Here is a 26631-nt window from a genome sequence, read left to right on the forward strand (position 1 = left end):
CTCTATAAAGTCGATGCTTCTAGTATGCATAAGCCAATCATCATCAATAAAATGGACCGTGGCAACCATGTAATTGATCTTTTGACAAAAGGATGTCCAAGTGTCAGTTATCAAGTGTGTGGCGGTGTTTGGGGTACTCAAATAGTTGAGCAATTTCTTTATCTCATCTAAATCAAATTTGCCTACATTTAGGAATTTTATATCTAGAAGGCAAGATCACCCTACCATTAAACGGGATGGTTCAATCAATAAACGCATTGTTTTTAGCGTACTTGAATGGTAGTTTGCCTACGGTAAAAAGGCCTAGTAATGCTCGGTTGATCCTAGTGTCATCATGTTTCCATGTTACTATGACACTAGTCTCGCCATTTGGTTCCTTATTAAAATTCAATTTGGCTTGCTTTTTATCATCATCTTCTTTGTTCTCCAGGTTAGTTTACGTCTCTTCCAATTTTTGTTCATATTAGACGTCCCGTTTTGGTTTGTATCGGCTTTAAGTATTTTTATTAAAAATGAATGCATTCCATATTTTTCCTTTCAACACCATCACCATCTATAATCCACAACGGCTCGAACGCTACCTTTCAAGGAGCGGTTCATTTACCATTATTCTTTTCTTTTGCTCGTTTGCTAGGAATAGGTTTTGGCATGTCTCCATTCTTTTTTTGTTTCTTAGTATTAGTGCTTTGGCACGTCTTATTTTTCAGATTCGTCACTAATATTATTAACTATTAGTTGATATTCATAATCCTATATTTGCAACAACTAAATCATCTTCATATAATCATGAATAAACTCATCTTCATAAGTTTACATTATATATATATATATATATATATATATATATATATATATATATATATATATATATATATTAAAGAAATGAAGGAAATGAATAGTAATCGTATCCTTATTTTGTCAAAATCGGCCCCTGAAGTTACATTAACTTTTTGTCCTTTTATTTTCCTTAAATTCCCACTTTACCGGTATATTCTTCCTTCAGCTGTCCTCTTCTTTTTTCTGCTGGTCAGCGTTGAAGAATCGTCACTTTAATGTCTTTCCAGATTCTTCTGAACCGGCCACCACCTTCCACGTGTCTTATTCGTCTTCATTTGCTTTTGGATCGTTGACCTTCATTTCATTTTCGCTGTCTTTTTCTTCCTTAGGCGTCATCTGCTTTGCGTTTCTCCACCTCGATCTTCCTTTCTGTAAGGTAAAGTTTGTGTTTTATTTTGCGCTTCTTTCTTCCGTTGTCGTCTTCTCCGTTCCTTTATTGTGGTTGTGTGGTCGTGTACGTATAGCATGGCGGTTCCGCCAAAGCGGAAGCATTGTGACGGTGCTTCGTCGTCCGGGGGTGTTCCTATCGGTGGTCGACGGAAGTGCCCGCGTCTTGATCGAGTATCTGTGCTTCCCCAGTATGGTGACTGTGGTGATTGTAGTTGGATATGTGAGTATTGTGGTGCATTTTTCTGGTATGTGGAAAGGGCTCTTAATATGTCTACACTCGCCCACACAAGGTACACTCATTGCTGTCGAGGTGGGAGTGTCATTCTTCCATATCCTTCTACATTTCCACCTGAGTTTATTACCCTGTATGAAAGTCGAAATTTTTTAAAGGATATTAGGGCTTATAATAGTATGTTTTCTATGACCTCTTTTGGGGCTAATGTTGATGAAGAGGTGAATAGTAGCCGGGGTCCATATGTTTTTAAGATATCAGGTCAGATCAGTCACAAGATTGGGTCGTTTTCTCCCGATCCTGTAAAAGGTCCCAGGTTTTTACAGCTTTATCTGTTTGATACAAACCATGAGGTTGAAAATCGTCTCAGAGCTTTTGATCGTCCTAGAGGGAAAAGTTTAGATCCTACTGTTGTCAAATTTCTGGTTGATTTCTTCAGTGCCAATAATGAATACGTTCGGACTTTCAAGACTGCAAAACAGATGGCAGAGGGAAGTAATTTGCAGTCATATGCAGTTCGACTGTTTAACAACATTCAGGACCGTAGGTATGATCTTCCCTTACCAGGGTCCCTGGGATGTATAGTGAGTGGCGATGACACAACATGTAACACATATGACATTATAATTCGTTCACAATCCGGTCGGCCCCAACGTATCAGTAAGCTCCATCCGAGTTACATGCCTTTACAGTACCCACTTTTGTTTCCATATGGTGAAGAAGGTTGGTCGCCCCGTTTGAGGCTTCGCAATCGGAGAGGCACGAGTGGTGAAAATCTTACTGTAAACATGTATTATGCCTATCATATCCATACACGTCAACATATCTGGTCTCCAATTCTGAACGCATCACGGCTCTTCCAACAGTATTTGGTTGATGTGTATACATGTATAGAGGAAAGCCGTTTGGATTACATTGTAAAACATCAGGCAAATCTTCGTTCTGATTATGTTAGTGTACTCTATGATGCGCTTTCAAAGGGAGATAGGGAGGCGGGTGCCGTTGGGAAACGTGTATTTCTACCTGCGTCATTCACAGGTGGTCCCCGGTTCATGTACAGTCATTATTTAGATGCACTTTCCATATGTAGGGTGTATGGGAATCCACAATACTTTATCACGTTTACATGCAATGTAAAGTGGCCAGAGATCACCCGGTATATGGATACACATCGCCAAACCGATCTCCATAGTAGAGCGGATATCATTGCTCGGGTGTTCAATATCAAAGTTCATGAGTTTATCCGGTTTCTTAAGGAAGACAAAACATTTGGCGAAGTAGATGCATGTATGTTTTCCACTTGCCTCCTCATACAATTTTCATATAATGTTATGTGTACTTTGGTAGGTATAATGTATAAGGTACCATGAGATTTCCTGTTTTACCTGTCTGAACCTGCTTCATGTACACTATTTTTGTGCCCTTGAGGTAAATATAACTGAATTATTATTATTATTATTATTAACTGAATTATTATTATTATTATTATTATTATTATTATTATTATTATTATTATTATTATTAATTTTTTGGTTTTTTTTTAATATATATTGTTATTATTTAATATGCTATGTATCTTGCTGTCAAATCAGTTGATTTTTGTTGATTGTATGTTTTGTGGATGTTTGTCTTTCATTGTATATATTATATTCTCTGTGTTTCTTCCAAATTGTTATATATATGGATCTATCAAATTAGATGTTTCTACTATTTTCAATTGTGTCATTGTACATGTATGCTAATTCAATTCCTTCAAATAAAGTTTACTTCACCTTTTATAACATATGCACCTTCCTATTGACTTCATTGCTTTTTATAGATTATCTTCATTTTTCTATTTATGGTTTCTGTCTTGCACATGTTCTTTTGTGCCCTGGAGGTAAATATAACTGAATTATTATTATTATTATTATTATTATTATTATTATTATTATTATTATTATTATTATTATTATTATTATTAATTTTTTTCGTTTTTTTTAATATATTGTTATTATTTAATATGCTATGTATCTTGCTGTCAAAGCAGTTGATTTTTGTTGATTGTATGTTTTGTGGATGTTTGTCTTTCATTGTATATATTATATTCTCTGTGTTTCTTCCAAATTCTTATATATATGGATCTATCGAATTAGATGTTTCTAATGTTTTCAATTGTGTCATTGTACATGTATGCTAATTTAATTCCTTCAAATCAAGTTTTGTTCACCTTTTATAACATATGCACCTTCCTATCGACTTCACTGCTTTTTATAGATTCTCTTCATTTTCTATTTATGATTTATGTCTTACACCTGTTCTATGTGTTACCGTTTCTGCTCACTTTTGGTTCTATTTCTAGTTGTGGTCGAGTTTTGGTTTTATTGATTACTTTCATTTTCTATCTGTTCTCCGCAAATTACCCTTTCATAGATATGTTGCTGCTTTTAGTCTTATATGCAGCCCTTCGCTATCTGATATGTTCTTCAAACATTACCTCTGTATTGATAAGTTCATTATGTTGTCACTTTGTTGTGATATGTATTTGTTTCTGTTTCTGTATACGCATCGTCATTGGATTAAATGTTGGCTCTATTTTCAGGAATCTTATTGGTTATTTATCAAAAAAATTTATCATAAAGAAATATTTAATTGAATTTTTAATTATTGTTATATGACGGGACCATGCTATAGTGGAAGTTGTATTTTCTTAATTATTTTTGTTTTCTATATGTTGTTCGAAAATTACCGCTGCATTCATACGTTGGTGCTCCTGCCACTGTATGTATCTATTTCTTATTCTTCACTTTTTTTAACTTCTTACATGTTCATTCCATGTGTGACATAGACTATGTAAATTTCTTAATTCATTGTCTGCTTCTCAGGTTCATACATATTTTCAAAGCTATGTATGTGTACATATGGTATCATTTCTACCCTTACGCGTACCATCTTCACTTTGTATACGTTTTTTCCAAATTACCATTGGATAGATAGTTTCCTGCTCCTATCGCTACATTCATATCTTTCTTATTGTCAACCTTTTATCACTTCCTACATATTCAATCCATATGTTATATAAACCATGCAAAATTCCTAATTTAGTACCATTTCTGTTTCTGTATATAGATTTTACAATCTGCATACATTAACATTCGTATGTTCTTCATACTTATTTTCGTGAGTTCATACATTTAAAGCTGATGACTGTCCACTTTTCCGTTTCATTTCTACCTGTGTCTTGAGTTTTTTTAGTCTCCCTTTCATAAAAACTTTAATTTGCCGCTGCACATATCGTTTTTATTATTTATTTATTTAATTTATATATATATATATATATATATATATATATTTTTAATTTTTTTAATTTTTTTTTTTGTGTGTTCTAAACAATATGAAATTACAATTTCTTTGTTATAGTGTTGTCTTCTATGTTGTTGTTTCTACTTCCCGTTATACACTGTCGTTGGTTTATGATTTACATATTTGTACATTATTGCAGATCTGTACACCATTGAGTTCCAAAAAAGGGGGTCTTCCCCATTGTCATACGCTACTCTGGGTATCTGCTGCCAACCGTATAAAAATTGGAAGTGATGTTGACAAGTATATCACAGCTGAGTTGCCAGATCCAATTAAGGAGCCAAAACTATACGAGACGATAACAACCTGCATGATCCATGGTCCATGTGGACCACTTAACCAAAAAGCTCCATGTATGAAAGAAGGCAAATGCAGCAAACACTTCCCTAAACCGTTTCTTGATGCTACGTTTTTTGACACAGATGGATATGTACATTACAAACGTACGTCAACTATACGCCACACTACTGAATATGGACAGATTGTTGACAACGGATATGTTGTGCCCTATAATAAAAGGCTTTGCTCACGATTCTGTGCACATATAAATGTTGAGTATTGTGGTTGGAGCATGATGATCAAGTACCTATTTAAATATATTTCCAAAGGTGCAGATCGTGTCAGATACACTATCCAAAAGGAGGGATCTTCTGATGCATCACCCAGTTCAGTGCATACTGGTAATCATCACAGAACTGGAAATGAAGATTACCGTCCTATAAATGAGGTCCAAAATTTTTTGGATGGGCGGTATATATGTCCACATGAGGCGGCATGGCGGATATTGGACTTCCACATACATCATCGGCATCCACCTGTTCAGATTCTAACCGTTCATGAGGAAAATATGCAACAATTGGTGTTCAATGGAGACAGGTCAATACCCGAAGTATTATCTAATCCATATGCCAGCATTACTACCCTGCTTGGGTGGTTCAAAAGCAATTCAGCGGACCCTGAAGGCCATGATTTGACATATCTGGACTATCCAAAAAATTACAAATGGGATAAGTCAAGTAAGTGTTGGGGTCGTAGGGTTTACGAATCATCAAAAGCGGTAGGCCGCCTTGTATTTGTACATCCGACTTCCGGTGAGTTATTCTATTTACGGATGTTACTATGTCACCAAAAAGGATGTACATCGTTTGAGGATTTACGTACTGTTGCTGGTACTGTCTATCCAACTTTCAGGGCTGCCTGTAATGCACTTAGATTAATAGGTGATGATATCGAGTGGTTGACATGTTTCACAGAAGCTTCAACATGGGCACATGCATCACAGCTACGATCACTTTTCTGTCATCTACTGCTGTTCTGTGAGGTTAGAAATCCACTTTTGTTGTGGAATACTGCATGCGATAGGATGAAAGATGACTACTTACATACCCTTAGAGTCGAAGTACCAGATAAGACAATTACCTCTGCTACTGAAATTGTTGAACAGCAACTACTTCATGATTTAGATGACACGCTCCGTTCCGCTGTCCCATCTAAATCAATGGCAGATTTTGGTCTTCCAGTTCCGTCAGTGAATGTGATTGGTGTTTTACAAAATCGACTGCTATTGGAAGAAATGAGTTATGACAGGGAAGCACTACTGAAACAGCACAATGATCAATTACCAAAGCTGAACAACGACCAACGATCAGTCTATGACAGAGTTATTACTTCCATAGAGAATGAAATGCAAATATTAATGTTTGTTTATGGACACGGTGGTACTGGTAAAACATTCTTATGGACGACTATTCTTTCGTATCTGAGATCAATAGGCAAAATCGCTTTGGCTGTTGCTGCATCTGGAATCGCATCACTTTTGTTACCCTCTGGAACAACTGCACACTCAAGGTTCAAAATACCTATTGATTTAAACAACAAAAAGTCGTGTGATATAAAAAAGCGTACCTTCCTTGGAGATCTTATGCAACATACAACACTCATTATCTGGGATGAGGCACCAATGAGTGACAGAAGGTGTTTTGAATTTTTGGACCGTTCACTTAGAGATGTGCTAGACTGCGATGAAAAACCGTTTGGAGGCATATCAGTGCTTCTTGGTGGTGATTTCCGCCAAACTCTTCCTGTTCTACCAAAAAGTACACGTTCTGGAATTATAGCACTAACTCTACCAAGTTCATATTTATGGACATATTTTATAATTCACTTTTTACATACGAACATGAGACTAGAGTCCTCTAACACAATACCCCACGCCTGAATGACTTTATCAGACTTTGCCACATGGCTGCTAGCTATTGGTAATGGACATATAGGTGTGCCTGACAAAGATGACCCACAGGACTCAAGTTGGATACAAATTCCATCTTCACTCCTAATATCACCTTCTCCCAATTCCCTACAAACCTTAATTGATTTTGTGTATGGGGATGGTGCACTTAATGAACCGACTGCCACACTGCTTTCAGCAAGAGCGATAGTTTGTCCCACAAATGATTCAGCTGATGAGATAAACGGTCATGTTTTGAAAATGGTGACAACAGGTGGCAGGATATACAATAGCACGGACACCATTCAGCCGAATGGGAAACACACATCGGACTTGGAAGGCCTCTATCCAATAGAATACCTGAACCACCTAACCTTTCCAGGAATACCACCACACGAGCTTCTACTTAAGGTAGACTGTCCAATAATGCTGTTAAGAAACATAAATCAGAGGAAGGCTTATGCAATGGTACCCGTATGATTGTTTCACAATTGTTACCAACTGTTATTGAAGCGACAATCATAACAGGCACTTCGATTGGAAAACGTGTATACATACCACGCATAAAGTTCATACATAAGTCAGCAGATCTGCCATTCATCTTCTCACGAAAACAGTTTCCACTGAAAGTCTGTTACGCAATGACTATCAACAAGAGTCAAGGACAATCACTACGTAAGATTGGAATATATTTGTCACAGCCTGTCTTTGTACATGGACAGCTCTATGTTGCCCTCTCCCGAGCAACATCTCCAGATTCCATAAAGATACTAATAAACAGCAGTGACACGACTAAAACCAACGAAACAAAAAATGTTGTCTTCAAAGATTTACTACGCAGAGTGACTTCAACCGAGGTCTACAATATCACTGCCTGTTATACCCTTCATCACCGTTACTACTTTTCATTTTATTCATATGTTCTTCAATGTTTGAACAGTTTTTAGATGTTTATACAATATTTTTTTTTTCATCCAAATATCTTGCTTACCTCCGCACATTTCTTTATAATAGAAAACACAAACAAGTAATGACGAGTATCTCAGAACTCAAAGCTGAGGGTGTCGGAGGCCCCTTACAAGTTAGAATACTACGCAAATGGAAACACGATGTCCGCCAATATGAGACGTGGTACCTGGCTGTTGACAGATTTGTAAGTTACCACCAAAATATATTACACTAAAAACAGGTTTCAAATTGCAATTTTTCAGCAAATGAAAGGTCTATCAAGAAAATTATTATTTATTAAAAATATAAGGAAAAGAGGTTTTGGATTTAAAATTTTCAACAAATTTGAAATTTGTATGAAGAAAATTCTTAATTATCACTCTTTAATATTGACAAACCAAACCGCTTTGTTGCTTAAAAAACACGTATGATTACCACACGATACAATTCTATAACAATAAAAACACATCTAATACCATTCAATCTAATGTTATAATAATCTGTTTCTACAGGGACATGCAATTCAAATTCTTGGACAGCGAACAAATAAGAGCTACATTGAATTTGTTTTCAATGTTTCAGAATGTTACATCATATCAGATTATACCTGTCCTCAGTTAGACAAGTATCAAAAAGTTCTTGAAAATGAGTTCTATATTGATGTTGGTCTCAAGTCCATCATACAACCAATTCCAGACACAATAACAGTTCCAAAAAGTTGGTTTCGCTTCGTATCAAAGTCAAATCTGATACAACTCGGAGAAACACCACCATACTGTCCAGGTATTTATTAAAAACCTCGATATAACTGAAATGTAAATTTGTATTACTTATAATTTCTACAAAATACCATGGGAATCACTTTTGTACATCTGACAAAAAAAAATTATTCATTTCATCCCAAATCTTAAAGGCAATAATCCAGGCCCATTATTGAAATACAGAATTCTAACTTTTCTAAAGCAAAACAGTATTTCTCATAATAAGTATCCATGATATAAAAAATTTAACCCAAAATTGTTTTTATTGGTCATTTCATAGTTTTTGGCCTTTTTCTTATTTGCCTCCAAACATCAACAGACGTATATTTGTTAGCTTTGAAATTAAACAAAAAAACAAAAAAATAAATAAATAAATAAATAAAATTGAAGGTGGGAAATAACCAATATGAACAATCTGGAGATAAATGTTTTATATTATTCAAAGTGATTGTTCATATTTGGTTGGGTTTTTTTTTTTTTAATTTCAAACTTGACAAATATACCCCTGCTGTTCTTTTGAGGCAAGGAACAAAAAGGGCAGAAACTGTGAATTGACAAATATGAACAATTTCGAGGTAAAGTGATTGTTCATATTTGGTTTTGTTACATACTTCCACTTACTTCTAAACAGACTTCATTGGCGTTCTATCAAAGATAAGAGATTGCACGAAAGCAAATAGAGAACCATTTGTGTTGCTTATACTAACTGATGAAAGGTATACATACTAATTATGAAACTACACTCATAAATTCTATCATCACCGCCTAACACCAAAAACAATTCAAATTCCATTAGTGGCAGTGAACTTGCAATCAATCTATGGAAAGAATGCATAACCAATCCACAGAAATTCAACCGTGCCTCCCTAGATCACCCATCTACAACAACGGTTGTTGCAGTAACAAACCTAAAACCATCAACATCCAATGGTACACTCCTCTGTATGGCTCCATATATATATATATATATATATATATATATATATATATATATATATATATATATATATATACATCATATCCTCTAATATTCTTAATCACCAAATACGTTCTATGTAGGAGCATTACGGCACGGCTCATCACATGCTACACATATCTATGTCAATCCAGATATACCGGAGACAACATCACTCATAACTCTGTAAGTCACATAAATTACACAAATATGGTAGAATCCATATTATTTCAATTCTATACCAACAAGAACATGGTTTCAGATTCACAGGACCCTCAAGGCCGATACCAGCACTATCAGGAACTCCCTCAAACCTATACAACATGAAACTGAAAAACAGATATGATCTACTGGTAACACAATATGAATAATATAAGTATATACAAATACAATCTCTTTCCCACTCTGACAACTATTTGCTTTTTATCTATAGGATAAAACATTCATAGTAGAAGCTTCAATCAAGGAATTTCACTTTCAAAACAGCTGGTACCAAACAACATGTCCAATCTGTAAAGATCCCATTTTCAGAAGAGGCGAACAGTGGTATTGCAGTGCACATGGACTCATTGAAAACCCAACCTACACGTAAGTATCTTCTCAAGCATACAGAAAACCATTATTCACCAACTATATTGCTTACAAGTTCTTTATATCAATAGATGCAAATTCACAGTCACCATTACCGACACTACGGACACCATACCTGTGGTTGTATCCGAAACAGCGTCTCGGAAGCTGTTAAAATCATCACTTCAAAAGTTTATATCTGACAACCCGCTCACAAGCAGAAACAGCCTCCCTTCCATCATCACTGATAAAAAGAACAAACAAAAACAATGTGTATCCAAATGCTTAGGACATCAACAACCGACAACATCTGTTTCATAATAATTGACATCCAAGAATCAACAACGCCATCAGAGACACCTGTCCCAACAACACCAGCCGTACCGCGGATGACAAGAATGCGACCAGATGACGGAACACCAGAGCCAAGCAGACCTCTTCGCCCTGTGGCACGCACTCTCACCTTCACTCCACCAGGTAAAAGTTGATGTACTGAAATAAAAAATAAACAACAAAATACCAAAACAAATACTAATACCTTTTCATTTCTCCTATCACAGGGCCACCACCACCAAAAAATCAAAAACGAACCACAAAATAGCAGATATCATCAAACAGCACTAAGAAATCCAACTTTTGTTTTGGACAATATGTTTATCTTTTGTAACAGGCATGCTAAACAACTATCATATGTAATATAAACAATAATAAACACACACTGTTTGCATGCTTCCACTTTTCCAAAATTTCACAAAAAACAACCTATACAAATGATACTTACATAACAATGTCATATTTAGTATCACACTAATATAAGCGACATACTTATCCTACTCTATATTAATATGAATCACCACATATACAATTAAATAAATTTATATACAACAACAATTAACAATTTACAAACTACATCAATGAAAACAGATACCATAGGGTTAAAAGTAGTGTATTCAAATAGATATACATGCTACAAAGCATATTGAAGACAAGCCAGCTATTAATTTCGATTCTTATATTATCCCATTTTCCAAAACAAATATACCTCTTGTAGTCAAATATTTCCCCAGATATTACCCATTTAATACCACACCCAAACCCAACAATCACATCTATCAAATAAAGGAAAAAAAGGTCACACCCACCCATATTCACTGCCTCTAATAAATACAATCCAACAACCACAATAATCTCCTATAAAATCATACACCAAAGATATCGACTTCTCCACCAAACACCAAACATACAACATGGAAGCGATCATGCAGAAACTTCAAGACCAACTCCAGACAATGAAGGAATCACTGGCAATCGTTCAAAGCACATACGAGACAAGGGCAACTATGATAAAAGAAGCACCGGTCGACATGCCGTACACCCACATTGTCATCACGGACACCTTCATCAAAGACCTCGACCAAGACACCGTCATCATGCTGGACATGTTCGAAACGATGCAAGACAACATGAGTTCAGCAACAGACATCTGCAGGAAGATCATTCGAGACCATGAAGCACCATGACAACAAATACCAGTCCAACACTTTTGTAATCAAATGTTCTATAGTCATCCTTTAATGGATCGACAGTTTTGTAATCGAATATCCTATAACAATCCAGTAATGAATGATAACGTTTGATGCTTATCCCCTAATATATTTATCTATTCTATAAACGGATTCCTTATATGTGAAAATACATACGAAATTTTCTGACCAAAACTTCTAACCGAGATCATATGCCGACATCAGGTCCCTCTGCCACCCGCTCTGCCCCCCGCGAAGCGGGGGTTAGCAATCTAGTTCAAATTAAGCAAAAAAAAAAATATACTTCTACAAACAGTAGGAAGCAACAAAGAAAAACTATATAAGAATTTAATGACACGAAATTAAAAACTTACTTAAGTTTCATCCAAATTTTTATCAACCCAATTAGGCATAGACTTGACCGGTGATAATGGCGATTTTTTTATGGGTTTGGTTCGCCGTTGCCGACACTCGACGCAAAGGAAGAAGAAGAAGTCTTTCGTGATTTTTTTTCTTTTCCCGCTCACAGTAAGCACGACATAGAGGAAGAAGATGAAATTCTTTTTTTGTTTATCGTATGACTAGGTGTGACCGATTTTTTTTTGAAAAGGATCAAGATAAAATTTAGAAAGATTAGAAAAAAAATTACATGAATAATGTCTATTCAAATTTCCATTCCTGTTCCGGTTGTTGAACTGGGTTAAAAACGGTCTAGTTCCCGCACCGGTTTCGGGTCGCCAACGTGATGAGATTAGACGATTATATATTAAACTTGGATCAAACCAACTTCAAAACTCAAAGTATCCTTTCAGTCCTAGTGGCCATGACGGTTCTATATGCAGTTTTCAACAAGCTTCGTTCAAGCCCCTCGTAACTTAAAATTTTGGCTCCTCCCGTGCGCACATGTGTATATAAGAAAGAGAGAAGGAGTGGGTGTGGTGGAATTGAACTTTGAGGGACCAAAAATGTAGGGCTTATATAGGGGCGATGTTCACCACGGTTCATGCGGGATCATCGAACTCACACCCCATAGACTTACCATTTGGATACATATATTTGTAATTTTTGGATGTCCTTTTTCGTTTTTGTAGCGAATTGAAATTTCTAGGGATGAGCAAAAGGACCGAACCGGTCGGAACCGGACCCGACCCGGGAACCGGCTTCGGCCAAAATCAAGAACCGAATCGGCCTGGCGGTTCTACCGGTTCTCGGTTCCTACCGGTTCTTGTCGTGTCTTCAAATGTTGGAACCGGTCATCGAAAAATAGCATCATACGGTTCCGGTTTTTGCCGGTTCTACCGGTTCCGGTTATATCGGTTCCGGTTCCTACCGGTTCACGGTTCCAAAAATCCACAAAAATAACGTCTCGGTCCCGGCCCGACCGGTTCCATCGGGTTCCGGTTCCGGTGCCGGTTCCGGTTCCGGCCGGTTCCCCGGTCCATATGCTCATCCCTAGAAATTTCTATAGACCCTACAACTTATGTATGTATGCTGAGTTATCTGCTAATACTTTTTTATTTTATATTAAATAAATAAAAAGCATTGCATATTGTTTTTATAGAAGAAAATGGTTTTGTTAAAAGAAAAACATGATTTTACATAATCATAATAATCTGATTTTGATCAATTGCTCTTAATTCTATGGGTGATTATTTTTATATGGAAATGCTTTAGGATTTGAAATGGAAGATAACGGATTAGGTGGTAAAGGGGATATTATGCACATGCTTATGCAACCTTTTGTTGAAATAAATTAAAATAGACTTGCTCACTAAAATAACGATATTTTGGACTTGCGTATATTTACGTGTTCTTTTATTTATCATTTAGTGACCATCTAAATCATTAATCACTGAAGTTATTACCTTCTTCGTTAGTTCTTGATATTGTTCTCAATGAGAGTGACAACGACTAAGTACAGTGTCCTATGGATGGATCCAAACAATGAAAACGTTGAGTTTAAAAGGGGTATATATACATGAGGATTTTGCTAATCTCCTTGTTCCAAACACAGAATCACCAAAATAGTCTAAACATCAGTCGTAATTTGGTGTAATATAGAGCGTAATCTGGTGACGTGACAGTTATTATATATGTAGGTGGGAAAGAAGAATACGATAACAAAGAGCTTAACTTACCGAGACTTTGTTTGTGGGTATCATTTATATTGTTAGCATATGAAATAATGTTTATCTTCTAGTCTTGTACAAAGCACTAGATACAAGGTGCATTTGTGGCAAAATGTTTGTTGTGACTGTCTTATTTGGTGGGATGAGCACAATCCGAGAGGTCTGCTAAAGCTAAACATTTATTTGTGCGAGTTTTTAGAATTGCTTGCTCATTGGGCTATGAGGTATGTAAGTTGCAAAAAGGATGTGGTTCTCCTTCCACATCACCACAATATTCACACCATTATGGTCTTCAAGTTTGGGCATGACGTCAAAGCGGGGGAGGAGAAGAGAAAGAAAAGCATAGAGTGTGTGTATTGTGAGGCGTGGCATCAGCCATGCTTGGGCACACCAACAACCAAACACATTACCACGACGCCATTGCCGAGTAGTGTGCACCTTGTGGTCATGTGCCACATCACCACCATGTTTTTGGCATGTAATATATACCTGATAGCCTTATGATCCTAATGTGAAAAGCCAAAATGTTGAACCGTGAAGAGTCCGGATAATTAGATGGATCCACTGTTATAATTCAACAGTAAAACTTACAAAAATATTTTATGTTGGATAGTTAATTAAAAAAATTTCCTTAGAATAAACATATCGTTTGACAAATCTCTATAGATAATTGTAGAGATAGAGCATGGGTCGGTTTAGGTCGGTTTTTTGCGAAAACCAAACCAAACCGTAGAAAGTCGGTTTTTCAGTTTTTAAACCCATATAGGTTCGCTTTTTGCATGGTTCGGTTTTTCGGTTTTCTGGGTTGGGTTTATGGGTTTTCGGTTTTAAACCGTGGGTTTATGAGCTCTTGTTATTTTCTAGTTTTTGGGTTCAAACCTAGTGAAAGTACGTTGCGATAAAGAGTATTGAAATTCAATATGTTATATTATGTATTATAAATATTAAAAATATTTAAAACATAATATATATATATATATATATATATATATATATATATATATATATATATATATATATATATGGGTCGGTTCGGTTTTAATGGACGGTTTTATACGTCAAAACCGAACCAAACCGTTATTTTTCGGTTTTTTTGTAAAATTCAAACCTAAACCGTCGGTTATTGCTTTGGTTTCGGTTTTTCGGTTTCGATTATGTCAGTTTTTTCGGTATTTTGGTTTTCGGTTTGGTTTTTGTTCGTCCCTAGATAATCGTAAATTTGTAATTTTTCTGTAAACGTAAGACTTTTATATTTATTTTGAAAGGTTGACTTACCACCGTCGGATCATGCTTCTCTCCGGATCCACGTGTACAGCGTTTTCCATTGGAACACATCCCCAACAGCTGTCTCCCTTCACATGAAGGAGAATTGGAGATCACATGGAAAGTTTTGTCTTAAATTACAAAACTATCCCTCCGCCACCTTAAACCGCGTGTTGTCCACCGTGATTAGTGGCATCGCATGCAGTCTGAGAGAAGAAATCGTCGAAATTACTCTTCACGCTCCCCCGTTCCCCGATTAATAAATAAATTCATGAATCTGCTCTTCAAATTATTTCACTAGTGGTTTTTATATTAATTAATTCATTATTTTAACCAATATAAATACATATATGATTTAATAAAAAAACACTTTATTATTTTTTACGTATATAAAAACATCAGACAATAACTCATATAAAAAAGTTTGAAAGATAATAATTATAAATTGACACGACAGAAAGGGAAAAAAACAGTAGCATAAAACCCCTTCTCGTTAACGGAGATGCCATTTCTTAGCTCGTCTGCTACTTCGGAAGCTTGCTCACAGAAGCTCGGCCATGGCGATAAGAGTAAACCCGTTGAGTTTGATCCTCTGCATCTCACTCTTCATCGCATCTTCACATTCTCAGCAGCTTACCACCACTTTCTACCAGAAATCATGTCCCAGATTTGAACAGATAATGCAGGACACCACCACCAACAAGCAGATCGCCTCACCCACCACCGCCGGCGCAGCTCTACGCCTCTTCTTCCATGACTGCCTCGTCGAGGGCTGTGACGCCTCTGTTCTTATCTCCTCCACGCCTTTCAATAAGGCCGAGCGTGACGCCGACATCAACCTTTCCCTTCCGGGAGACGGCTTCGACGTCGTCGTCCGTGCTAAAACCGCCCTCGAGCTCTCCTGCCCTGGAGTTGTCTCATGTGCTGACATCCTCGCTGTCGCCACGCGCAACCTCGTGACGATGATGGGTGGGCCATTCTACAACGTGAAACTCGGCCGGAGAGACGGAGTGGTGTCTAGAGCCTCACGCGCCGAACTAATCCTCCCGAAACCAACCATGTCCATGAATCGAATCATCAAGATCTTCACATCCAGAGGGTTTTCAGTCCAGGAAATGGTGGCATTAACCGGCGCCCACACCATCGGATTCTCTCATTGCAGTGAATTCAGCTCAGACATTTACAATTACAGCAGAACAGCACAGTCCGATCCGTCTTACAATCCAAGGTACGCCGCCGGGCTAAGAAACGCCTGTGCCGATTACAAGAAAAACCCATCGTTATCGGTGTTTAACGACATAATGACCCCACGAGACTTCGATAACTCGTACTATAAAAACTTGCCCAAGGGATTGGGGGTTTTGAGATCGGATAGGGCACTCACAATGGATGCTCGAACAAGGCCGTTTGTAGAGTTGTACGCAAGAGACCAGAAGAAGTTCTTTGAGGCATTTGGTCGAGCAATTGAGAAGCTGAGTTTGTACGGTGTGAAGACTGGCCGGAGAGGACAGATCCGACGTAGGTGTGACTCCTTCAACTGAATCAGATTTCTGAGCCCATAAATTAATTCTATTAAGAGTTTTGTTTTCTATTTTTGGAGATTTGTATACTGTTAAAACAATTTTCTTTCATAATTCATCAAGATGCCCTTTCTTCCTTCATTATGATTTCTTTCATGACTGTGTTGATGGAGTGTTAACTCTAATTGTAAAAAAAGTCAACGACTTGAATGTAACTCGAAGCTGACACCAATCTTAAATAAGGTTCAAGAATCTATGAACAAGGTACAAACTTTAATGCAGAACTGATAGCAGAACACTGAACACCCTATTGTGGGTCAAATGGTATCTCTAAATATTTCCATATAACTATATATTACTCCGGAACACAATTCAATGCAAATAAAAGAAAAATAAAAATAGTATCAGCGAGAAATTTCAACAACTTTGAGGAAAAGATTCCAAATAAACAAATGAAATAGAAATTTTAATTGGCATAGTCATCCTCGAAGCTCAAATTGAGTGCCTGTAACTTGAATCCAGAACTTTGTATGATCTCAACCAGATTAGAAGCCACTCCAGTAGCTTGCACTGTTGTTTTCTTCTTTAACTATAACAAACAGGAATCGGGTAAGTGTTAAGATGTTATTGTCAATTTCAAAATCAAATCAATATATACAAAAAATCAGCTCACCTCAACGCTTGCAATACCCTCAAGAACTTGGACTTTTAAGTTTGAAATGCCCTCCGTCTCCTGAACAAAAAAAAAGGGGGGATGAACATTTTGCATATAAACATCAGAGGTTGGAGACAGATGCCTCAAAGATATACACAAAATCAATTGATGGAAGGGATATATATATATTTGTTTGGCTGTAACTATAAAATACTGGGTGTAAGTTGAAGATAATGTTTACCTGTAGAGCACTTGTCACTGAAGGAATAGCTGCTTCACTCATTGTTCCCTCGGCCTCCATGTACAAAACGATCAAAGATTGTTAGCTTTTTCAAAGCAAATTAGATGATTATGATAAGATATGCAAGAAAATTTAACTAAATGCTGTTATGAATCCAAGATGAAGTTATTACAGATACTCAACTCGTCTCTATGACTCTATCCATTGTGTTCAATTGCAATTGAATTTCAGTATCTATAAAAAGATACTTTTAATCGAAGAAGAAGCTAAGCATGTTTGCCATATTTTCCACTTTGAACCAAAATCAAACAGTTGGAGGGCATTCAAGACTCGGTCAGTAAACATGTGGCATATCTTACGCATTGCAGAATTTGATGCTTCTTATTGTAAATTTTAGGAACAAAAGCATGGAAATAGGAAAGTACCTGAAAGAACATGGTGAGGATATCGGAAGGAGAAACTGGAACAGAAACGGTCGCCTCGACTTCTCCTTGGTTGCTGATGGTGTCTTCTTGTTGTTCGGGAATTACTGTATCTTCAGCAACAGATCTTATCTTCTTCAAATTTGACAAATTTGTCTTGGATACCGATGAATTAGGGTAAGAATTGGGAATGCTAAAACAAACACGGGCCACCCGAAGTCGATTGGATAAAGAACATGAGAAAGTGCTAGCAGAAATAGAAGTGGGCAACAGGGAAGTAGGGTTTTTATTGGGTTTGATAGCTGTGAAACAAGATATGGAGGGAGATGCAGAAAAAGACGCCATTTCTGATGCTTTTTCTTCTTCAAAACTGAATCAATGGAGAACCGCTGTCGGGGGAGTAGAGAAAAAGGACCTGAACTGATATCACCCTATCCAGTATCCACTTCCATGAAGAGTTATCATCAAACGAACTTGTAGACAGGGTACAACAAAAGTTCCGCACATTACAACTGGTGAGGTTTTACCCACGACCAATGTAAATTATGAATTTATATGTGTTTATTTTACATTTTACATATAAAAAATCATTCTCTTTATTTATATTTCTAAAGTAACCATATAATTTGAATTAACTAGGCCTGGAAATGGAGCGGGTTTGGAGCGGATCGGCCTTGATCCAAACCCGTTAAGCAATTTTCAAATGATGATCCAAACCCGACCCGTAATCCGCAGGGTTTTGAATGATTAAACTCATACCCTTATCCACCGGATCAACGGATTTCAACCCTTTTACCCGACTCATTTACAATATTAAGTTTAGGCTATAATTATTCATTAAAACACACATAACATGATTACTAAAACCAAACAACATCCACTCCAAAACAAACATCAATTATAGTTATATAAATAACTTTTCCAATGTATTATGATTGTGGAATGTCGATCACTCGATTGCACTTCTTCTTCTTGAATCCCTTTTCTTCTTGCTCTTGAGTCTTGATTGTGGAATATCGATTTCATAGTTGATTTCAAAGATTATAGAGTTAATTATAGTAGGAGTCGACTGCAATCGATAATTTGGATTAGGAACTGAACTGGGAAATTGAAGTAGAACGTCTAATAGTCTAACTTCTTGACTCCTATATGTGAAGATTGATAAATGTATTATTACTTATAAATAATTAATTTATATTTAAAAAATTTAGATGGGGCGGGTCATAAACAGATCGGATTAAAATGGTTAACGGGTATGGGTCGTTAACGGGTAAACGAATCATAAAATATGATCCAAACCCATTAATTTTGCACGGGTTTGGAGCGGATCAGGGTCAAAACCCGCTCCATTGTCAGGTCTAGAATTAACCCAAATAAGAATAAGAATGATAAATAGATTATTATTTTTTGTTTGGCTTCGGTTGATTTTTATTATGTTCGATAAGCCGATAAAAAAACTAGTTAGTATTTTTTTTATCTATACAATTTACTTTGAAATTACAGCTACTCGTATTCATATATTTTTAACAAACTTAGCTATAGCTACTTAATTAGACATATTTTAGTGTTTTTGGTCTTGCTAAACATACCTCCTATAATTTACATATATTATTTATACAGGCTTCATATCTAATTAACTAAATTCACTATTTTATTGTCACTCACAATATATAATTAAAATTTTAGATTTTTATATGTGAGAATTAAATGACACATGTTTGTATGTAATTTGCCAAGTACATTTGTAAACGAGTAAATGTACCAAAAAGCTTCTATCTCAACATTATCCGATGTAGTTCATTTTTTTGATGTCAAAAGTTCAAGTCTCGTTAGGACATAAATGAAATTAAAAATAGTTTAAAGATAATTAGATTTGTTGTTCTAAGCAAACATAAGAAAATCAAAATCTATTATTAACAAGTTACCTAATAAGTACTACTTCAAAAACAAAAGTTACTTGATAAGTAGCTACACTAACTTTGCACCGGTTAAAACCTTCTCATAATCTTTTATAGGAAGAATTTCATATATGTCCTTAAATATCAAAATATCATATTTGTCCAACTTAATTTCTTAATATTATATTTACCTTTTTATAAACCTTCAAAATATCACATTTGTCCAAATCTTTTTTATAATGTTTTTAATAGTTTATAATCATTTTTTATATCTTAGAATTATTATAATAGTTATAAAAATTTAACCATATTATCCCTATATCTAAAATCGTGGAACGTCTACTTCTAAATTGTTTGAATGTTCCTTTTTTGACAAACAAAACAATTCATCTGATGCCTTCTTCATTGAATGTATGCATTGGTTGCTTAGTTTTTTTGTTGTTGAATATTATCATGTTGAAAGTGAAAGATATTTTAGATATTATAATTGATATTTTAATGTTTAAAAGGGCATATATGATATTTTGATATTTAAGAATAACATATATGATATTTTGATGTTAAAAAAAAACATATACGATATTTTAAATTTTATGAAAGGTAAATATGATATTTATAAATTAAGTTTGGCAAATATGATATTTTGATGTTTAATAATAGTATATATACTAAAATCTCCCTTTTTATACATGTGCAATTCTCTTATATTTAAAAAAAATGATTTTATTTAGAAAATTAACTAATTTAACCTATATAAATGAGATTTTAAAATAAAATAATCATTTTTTTAGTTTTTAAAAAATAATCACTTACTCCCGAATACCTATTCCGAACTACTGTTCATATTCCAAAGTTCTTATTTTTAATTTTTTTTTTTTTAAAAGAAAGTTATGCTCTATTCTGGGTTTTATCTTCAAACTCCGAAGTTGTTTTTTCGGTTTTTTTTTAAATATTTTCACCTACGTCGGAAATATCTATTTTGAAGTGTTTAAGATCATTAGTTTTCAATAAAATGTCTGATTTTATACACTAATGTCGTATATAATTCACATTTTACTATGTTTGTTTATTTTTTTTAGATTTAAATAAAAAAATCTCGAAAATTCTTAATTATTCATCAAATTTTGGATTTAATATTTGACAAAGTTGTATATTTTCAAATTTTGAAATTTCAATCTTGAATCTAGAATGTCAGTCTAAATAGAAAAAATATTTTTTTTTCGAAATACCCATTCCAGACCAAATGATTATTTTATTTAAAACAAAATTTTAAGGTTATTTTGTTCAAATAAACATTAATATATGGTTAGATCACTTAACTTCCCTTTTATTTACTTATTAAACCCATGAATTAAACACAAAAACCTCAGAAAAACACAACTTATTGTAGGCATTTAAAAATAAATAAAATAAAAACTTTAGGAGAACGTTTATAGAGAGATTTAATAAAGAGGGATTTAATAGGCACGTAATAAATAGTGTTTCTTCAGTAATTGTACAAACAGCTGTGCTTTTCTGACATTCAGCCTTGTTAAATCAACAGCAAAACTATATAAGTGTCATGATTAGTACAACATTCAGGTCCTACACATTCACCTCAGATTCAACAACTTATAAGTGTACACTAATGAAGCTTTAGCTTAGCTTCATAAATACATTCATCCATTCTGAAGCTAAACTACACAAAAGTTGCTCCTATTATATATAGTATCATCCCACAACAAAAACACAGCTTTCTTTCAACTATCTCCTGTCAACCTCCTCCTGAACCTCACCAGCTGTAGACAGACACCAATACAACAATTATAAACCCTCTTCTCTCTCTGTCTTAATAAAAATAAAAAATAAAATGACGTTCTTACCCTGGAGATGTACTCCCAGGTTCGCTTGAGCATCAGCTTCAGTGTTGAACTCCTTTCATTTCATATAATAATAATATAAGATAAACTTGTTAGGATTCATTTTAACAATAATATCTTCTCATCTGAAGGAATAACATACATACCCTTTCAACATGACAGATCTGGAAAGATGCAAACTTATCTTTCAGCTCCTTTGCTACTTTGCATAAGCTTGTCATGTTCTGGGTTTTCGTTTTCCACAAACCATTCACCTGTTTTCTCCCAACACTTACCACATTAATAACATAAACACCACTATAAACCTTAAAAATGTTTCAACACCAAAAACTTATGTTTATGTTTATGCACCTCCTTATTAATAAACTGTCCTATGTAAAGTAACTTTCACTCTTTATGTTAAATACTTCAATGTTTAAGAATATGTGATTTTCCTTAAAATGTGAAGTCATTATCTTGGTAGGAAGCAGATATTATAGAGTCGATATTTAGAAAAAAAAAAAAAAAGTAGAATCTGAGGTTTCTATTTCAAATACGAACACAATAAAGAGTTACATAAAGGCCTCCATAAAGTGTCATGTGGAGGAAAGTTTCTTCCTAAAGCATGCAATTATTTGCAAATTTAACAAGTATTTATTTTTAGCCGGTTTAAGTGTAACAATATACAATATTCTTAGCTTAGAAGCAACATCTTTAATCATTAGCCACAAAAGTAACATCATGTTTCGTTTACTATTTGATTTTTGAAGTTTTTAGTATAGCATATATTACAATTCTATCCATTTCTAATCTATCATATAGATAATCATATCAATTTGCAGTGATGTAACTTTTACTGGAAACACAAAAATGGAAAAAAGTATACCTGCATACAAACAAGTTTGGAGTCTCCTTGCACACGGATATGCCTAAATCCTCTCTCAAGGGCATATCTCAGTCCTAAAATAACTGCACGATACTCAGCAGCATTGTTTGTTGCAACACCTAGACCTTCTCGCAAACGATAAACCTAATAAAAAGTTCATAGTCAAAAAGCCGAATATTTAAAAATATAATATTATTATATTATTATATTATTATGAGTGTGTGATGTTTTACCAGACTTCCATCTATTGCACGCAGCACGGCTCCAGCGCCCGCTGGTCCAGGGTTTCCTTTTGCTGCACCATCAAACTCAAGAATACAAGAACACTGACCATGGAGTAGAAATTATTAAATAGTGTCAGCTAACCATGGAAAAAAAAAAAAAAAAAAAAAAAACAGTTTTTAATTGAATTATTTGTTTTTTCTGGTTTTTTGGAGTTCATTGAAACAAGATTATTATTGTAAAGATTAAGTGATATAAAACCTCACACAATAAGCAGAAACAGGTAGAGTCTCCATAAAGCTTTCGATTTCAGGTAGCTTTCTCTGAGGAGCTTCTGAAAAAGAAGTTGATCCGACTTTTTTCTGTAGAAAGATACATGATAAAATAAGTTATAATGATGAAAAAAAATGCAAAACGTTACAATTTTGACTAAAGCATTACCTTTATCTTATTCTCAGATGAATTCCTTGTACCAGCTTTGTCTTTAATAGAATATGGTTGCTAAAACAAAATCAAAATCATAAGATGTCTTAAATCTGAAAATTATTACTGTTCAAAGAACTATGCTTCTAAGAGATTAATCTGGAAAAATATATACTTTAAGCCATGGTGTTAGCCCTGAAAGTTTGTCCTTAAGGTTCGGTTTAGTTGAAGTATCTTTAACATAAACACTTTAGGTAAATGAGGAAATGATAAAATTGTATCCAGCGAATTCAAAAAAATCAAGTAGTCTAACTCTAACCTGAAAAGGACATGGAATAAGTTGGCCAAAAAGATCATTTTGCACATCAGAGGCACCAACAGAATATATTGCATTGTTAAGCCCATGTGATCCCAGGTAATCCTCAGCAGCCTTAGGCAATCGATAACCTTTGAACACAGCAACATTGGGACCATATAGCTAAAGAACAGTAAGCAACAAGTACAATAAGTGGCATGTATAGTTTATGAACTGCAAATGTAATAAATGGTGCAAGTATCATATCAACTATATGCATTACGTTACAATAATTACATTAGTTAGCTTAAGTGGCATACTTGGTCATTAAATTGCAGATCACCCTAGTTAGCAATTTAATTGGAAGAAACCTTGTTATAGAAACTAGAAATCAACAAAAGGAAAACAAGATTTTAATGGCGTACCAAAACTTTCCATTATATTAATAACTAATGAACTAAGTTCAGTAATTGGTTTGACAGTTTATTGTCCACTAAATAGCAAAAGTATGGTTCATGTTCTTAATCATTGGATGTAGAAACAAAAGGAAGCTACTTTTTAATCAAAGTTGTTGGTTAGCACTGCCAAGCAAAATGTTAACATAAACCTCTATGTAATTTTATATATGGAAGGTGTATATTACTCCCTCATGTCATTAAAATAGAGTTGCAAAATTAACCCTGTGATTGAACATCCTACCAACTTCGAGATCATTATGAAATATAAGGTTTTTGAGAAAAAGTTGATAACTAGGGGGAAACATACAGTACTACTGTAAATATAACAATGCTATTTGCCCAAAGAAAACTACAACCGGGTAGAGCAATGTTCGTTTTTTAAATTTGAAGGGAAAGTCCGTGCTTTTTCTATTTTGTGTAACCTAAAAGTACTAGATTTGACATCTGAATTATTGATTTTTTAACAAATGGATTGAAAAGTATGGAATCAACTAAAAACAGATGGACTATATAGAAATGGCATAAAGTCTACTAAATCAGAAGAAGACTGGTGATACCAGAGGTTGAAAATCACTAAAACTCTTGTAAACACCAACAATGTCCCCCTTCCTGACAACGTAAAACGCATCCTTCTCGTCCTCCATTAATGACTCCTAAGAATTAACAGTTTGCCCTAGCTTGCACCAAATATACAATTCCGCCTGAAATCATGTCCAAACTTGAATTAAACATTATTTCCAGTTGACCACACATGCAACATCAAGAAATTTACATTTTAAAACTGTTAAGAGGAATCCAAAACACCAAGCAGTAACCTAATCATCTTTTTTGTCATCGGACATACGGATTACTCCAAATATAAACAAGAAACAGATTAGCAAACGATAATTAGAATTTTGTAAATCGTATTGAAGAATATACAGAAGATCGGATAACCTTACTTTACCTTTTACATCAAATGAATGAAATTGAAAATAGTAAATTAGGGTTTTGTGGTTGTTTGGCGGGAAGGTAATGAAAAATGATAGGGCATTCGCGTTCTTTTCGACTTTTCGAGTTTGTTCGCTTTCTATTTGATCGGTCCGGCGCTTATTTTATACGTAGCGGCCCACAAGCCCAGCATATATTAATTACTTCATTTTCTATTTTTCATATATATATATATATATATATATATATATATATATATATATATAGAGGGATAGAAAATTTATATTACAGCCCCACCTAAGGTTGGATATTAAACCTTTAAAATGTGTTGTTTTAACTTAATAAATATATCTCATTTGGTTTTCACATGGTAAATATATCATCCCCGATAATATTTATTTTATACATTATCGTTTTATCATCCATGTTTTCTTACTTACATTATCGTTTATTACTTCACCCCAATGAACATTACTATTTTCCACCGTCATGAAGGTCAACGATAATTAATATTCTTGCTTCCCTATCACAATTATCGTATCAATCTTGAATTTGCACCTTCAAGTGTTAATCGTGAATCCACTAATCATAATCTTTAGATAATAAAACGAAATATTTTCATGAGGTTTAGGGCGTGTTTGGCAAAAGTAGCTGTTAGCTGGAAACAGGTAGCTGATAGCGTGTAACGGGTAGCTGGTAGCGGGAAGTTGTAACTTTTATTTGTTATATGAATGTTTGGCAAAAGTAGCTGGAAGCTTTTGAAAAATATAAAATTACATAAAAAGACAATTGATTAAAAATATATAAATATATTTTTAAGGGTAATTATGGAAATTGATTTCAAAAGCTCAGTAGCGTTTTGTTAAACGCTACATGAAGTAGCTTTTAGAATTTGAGCATTTTGTTTAAACTAAAAGTTAAACGTTCGTACTGTCAAACGAAGTTTTTTGTTTAAACTAGAGCGTTTTGTCAAAAGCTAAAAGCTAGAAGCTCACAAACGCTTCCAAAAGCTCCGTGCCAAACACACTCTTAGTATCTAAGCTTAGGTGGGGCTGTAATGTATATTTACTTTTCCTATATATATATATATATATATATATATATATATATATATATATATATATATATATATATATATATATACTAGAAAAGTGTGAGGGTCGTGCTTGGAGACCCACGAAGGTAATTTGGGTATTTCCTTCTATTGTCTGATTCTCGAACAAACATAAGTACATTGTTGTTATCTGTAAGGAATTCAAAGTTTGTTGTTTTCAGTAGTAAACAACTGAGTATGTGGATACTATTGACAAGGAAATGAAAATGCATTGCTTTTTATGGGTAAGGAAGTGAAATAACATTGTTATTATGGGTAAAAACTAAAGTAAATTGCTAATATTGGTAAAAGGCGTAAAACTTATTGCTATCTCCTGTAATTCCAAAATTGCCCTTGTTGCTTGGTCAAGACATTGACTTCCCATATTCCCTAAATAATTGATATTTTCATAAATAAGCATGTATATCAGGTATCAACTTTAAACTGTTGAAGTCTCGATGAAAGTATAAGTGTGTTATTATTATGGTTATAAAGTTTTAAGTGTGCTGCTATTAAGGGTCCTTTCTAAAAGCACATTGTTAATTTTGGTAAAAATTGTAAATTCCATTGCCT

At 34.6% G+C, this 26631-nt stretch overlaps 4 protein-coding genes and 1 long non-coding RNA gene across 6 annotated transcripts; 3 read left to right on the forward strand and 2 right to left on the reverse strand.

Annotated features, from left to right (window-relative positions):
• The first annotated feature begins 1302 nt into the window (after positions 1 to 1302).
• Positions 1303 to 7019, forward strand: LOC145158307 (uncharacterized). The gene is made up of 3 exons (XM_079077223.1): positions 1303 to 2746; positions 2807 to 2820; positions 4941 to 7019. The coding sequence occupies exons 1-3, from the start codon at positions 1303 to 1305 to the stop codon at positions 7017 to 7019; spliced, it is 3537 nt and encodes a 1178-aa protein (XP_078933349.1).
• Positions 7020 to 9586: 2567 nt separating this feature from the next.
• Positions 9587 to 10003, forward strand: LOC145156875 (uncharacterized). The gene is made up of 3 exons (XR_013736956.1): positions 9587 to 9667; positions 9797 to 9878; positions 9955 to 10003. It is a non-coding gene; the product is annotated as an uncharacterized LOC145156875 (long non-coding RNA).
• A 5634-nt stretch (positions 10004 to 15637) lies between these two features.
• On the forward strand, positions 15638 to 16838 carry LOC145160528 (peroxidase 63-like). The gene has a single exon (XM_079079765.1). It carries the CDS (start codon positions 15735 to 15737, stop codon positions 16716 to 16718), a length of 984 nt encoding a protein of 327 aa, XP_078935891.1. The 5' UTR covers positions 15638 to 15734; the 3' UTR covers positions 16719 to 16838.
• A 169-nt stretch (positions 16839 to 17007) lies between these two features.
• On the reverse strand, positions 17008 to 18474 carry LOC145160529 (Heavy metal transport/detoxification superfamily protein). The gene is made up of 4 exons (XM_079079766.1): positions 18019 to 18474; positions 17594 to 17647; positions 17371 to 17430; positions 17008 to 17286 (listed from the first exon to the last, which is right to left on the reverse strand). The coding sequence occupies exons 1-4, from the start codon at positions 18358 to 18360 to the stop codon at positions 17164 to 17166; spliced, it is 579 nt and encodes a 192-aa protein (XP_078935892.1). The 5' UTR covers positions 18361 to 18474; the 3' UTR covers positions 17008 to 17163.
• Positions 18475 to 21354: 2880 nt separating this feature from the next.
• Positions 21355 to 25110, reverse strand: LOC145160530 (uncharacterized). 2 transcript variants are annotated; one of them, XM_079079769.1, is made up of 11 exons: positions 24982 to 25104; positions 24808 to 24885; positions 24593 to 24736; positions 23602 to 23760; positions 23301 to 23360; positions 23126 to 23221; positions 22871 to 22963; positions 22638 to 22781; positions 21919 to 22026; positions 21776 to 21827; positions 21355 to 21691 (listed from the first exon to the last, which is right to left on the reverse strand). In XM_079079769.1, exons 3-11 carry the CDS (start codon positions 24677 to 24679, stop codon positions 21657 to 21659), a joined length of 834 nt encoding a protein of 277 aa, XP_078935895.1. In that variant the 5' UTR covers positions 24680 to 24736; positions 24808 to 24885; positions 24982 to 25104; the 3' UTR covers positions 21355 to 21656. The 2 variants fall into 2 exon arrangements, with proteins under 2 accessions (XP_078935895.1, XP_078935894.1); XM_079079768.1 differs by lacking the exon at positions 24808 to 24885 and having other exon boundaries at positions 24982 to 25110.
• Between the last annotated feature and the right edge of the window lie 1521 nt (positions 25111 to 26631).

Source organism: Lactuca virosa, chromosome 2 (assembly GCF_052849685.1).
Source record: "Lactuca virosa cultivar CGN04683 chromosome 2, Lactuca_virosa_CGN04683_v6, whole genome shotgun sequence".
Classification (NCBI taxonomy): Eukaryota; Viridiplantae; Streptophyta; class Magnoliopsida; order Asterales; family Asteraceae; genus Lactuca; species Lactuca virosa.

Coding starts and splice junctions, on each gene's coding strand:
- LOC145160530 (XM_079079768.1), bottom strand. CDS start 24,679: ATGGAGGACGAGAAGGATGCGTTTTACGTTGTCAGGAAGGGGGACATT. Junction 23,222..23,300: donor CATCTGAGAATAAGATAAAG/GTAATGCTTTAG, acceptor ATCTTTCTACAG/AAAAAAGTCGGATCAACTTC. Junction 21,828..21,918: donor AGATCTGTCATGTTGAAAGG/GTATGTATGTTA, acceptor ATGAAATGAAAG/GAGTTCAACACTGAAGCTGA.
- LOC145158307 (XM_079077223.1), top strand. CDS start 1,303: ATGGCGGTTCCGCCAAAGCGGAAGCATTGTGACGGTGCTTCGTCGTCC.
- LOC145160528 (XM_079079765.1), top strand. CDS start 15,735: ATGGCGATAAGAGTAAACCCGTTGAGTTTGATCCTCTGCATCTCACTC.
- LOC145160529 (XM_079079766.1), bottom strand. CDS start 18,360: ATGGCGTCTTTTTCTGCATCTCCCTCCATATCTTGTTTCACAGCTATC. Junction 17,431..17,593: donor CAGTGACAAGTGCTCTACAG/GTAAACATTATC, acceptor TTTTTTGTTCAG/GAGACGGAGGGCATTTCAAA. Junction 17,287..17,370: donor AGGGTATTGCAAGCGTTGAG/GTGAGCTGATTT, acceptor TGTTTGTTATAG/TTAAAGAAGAAAACAACAGT.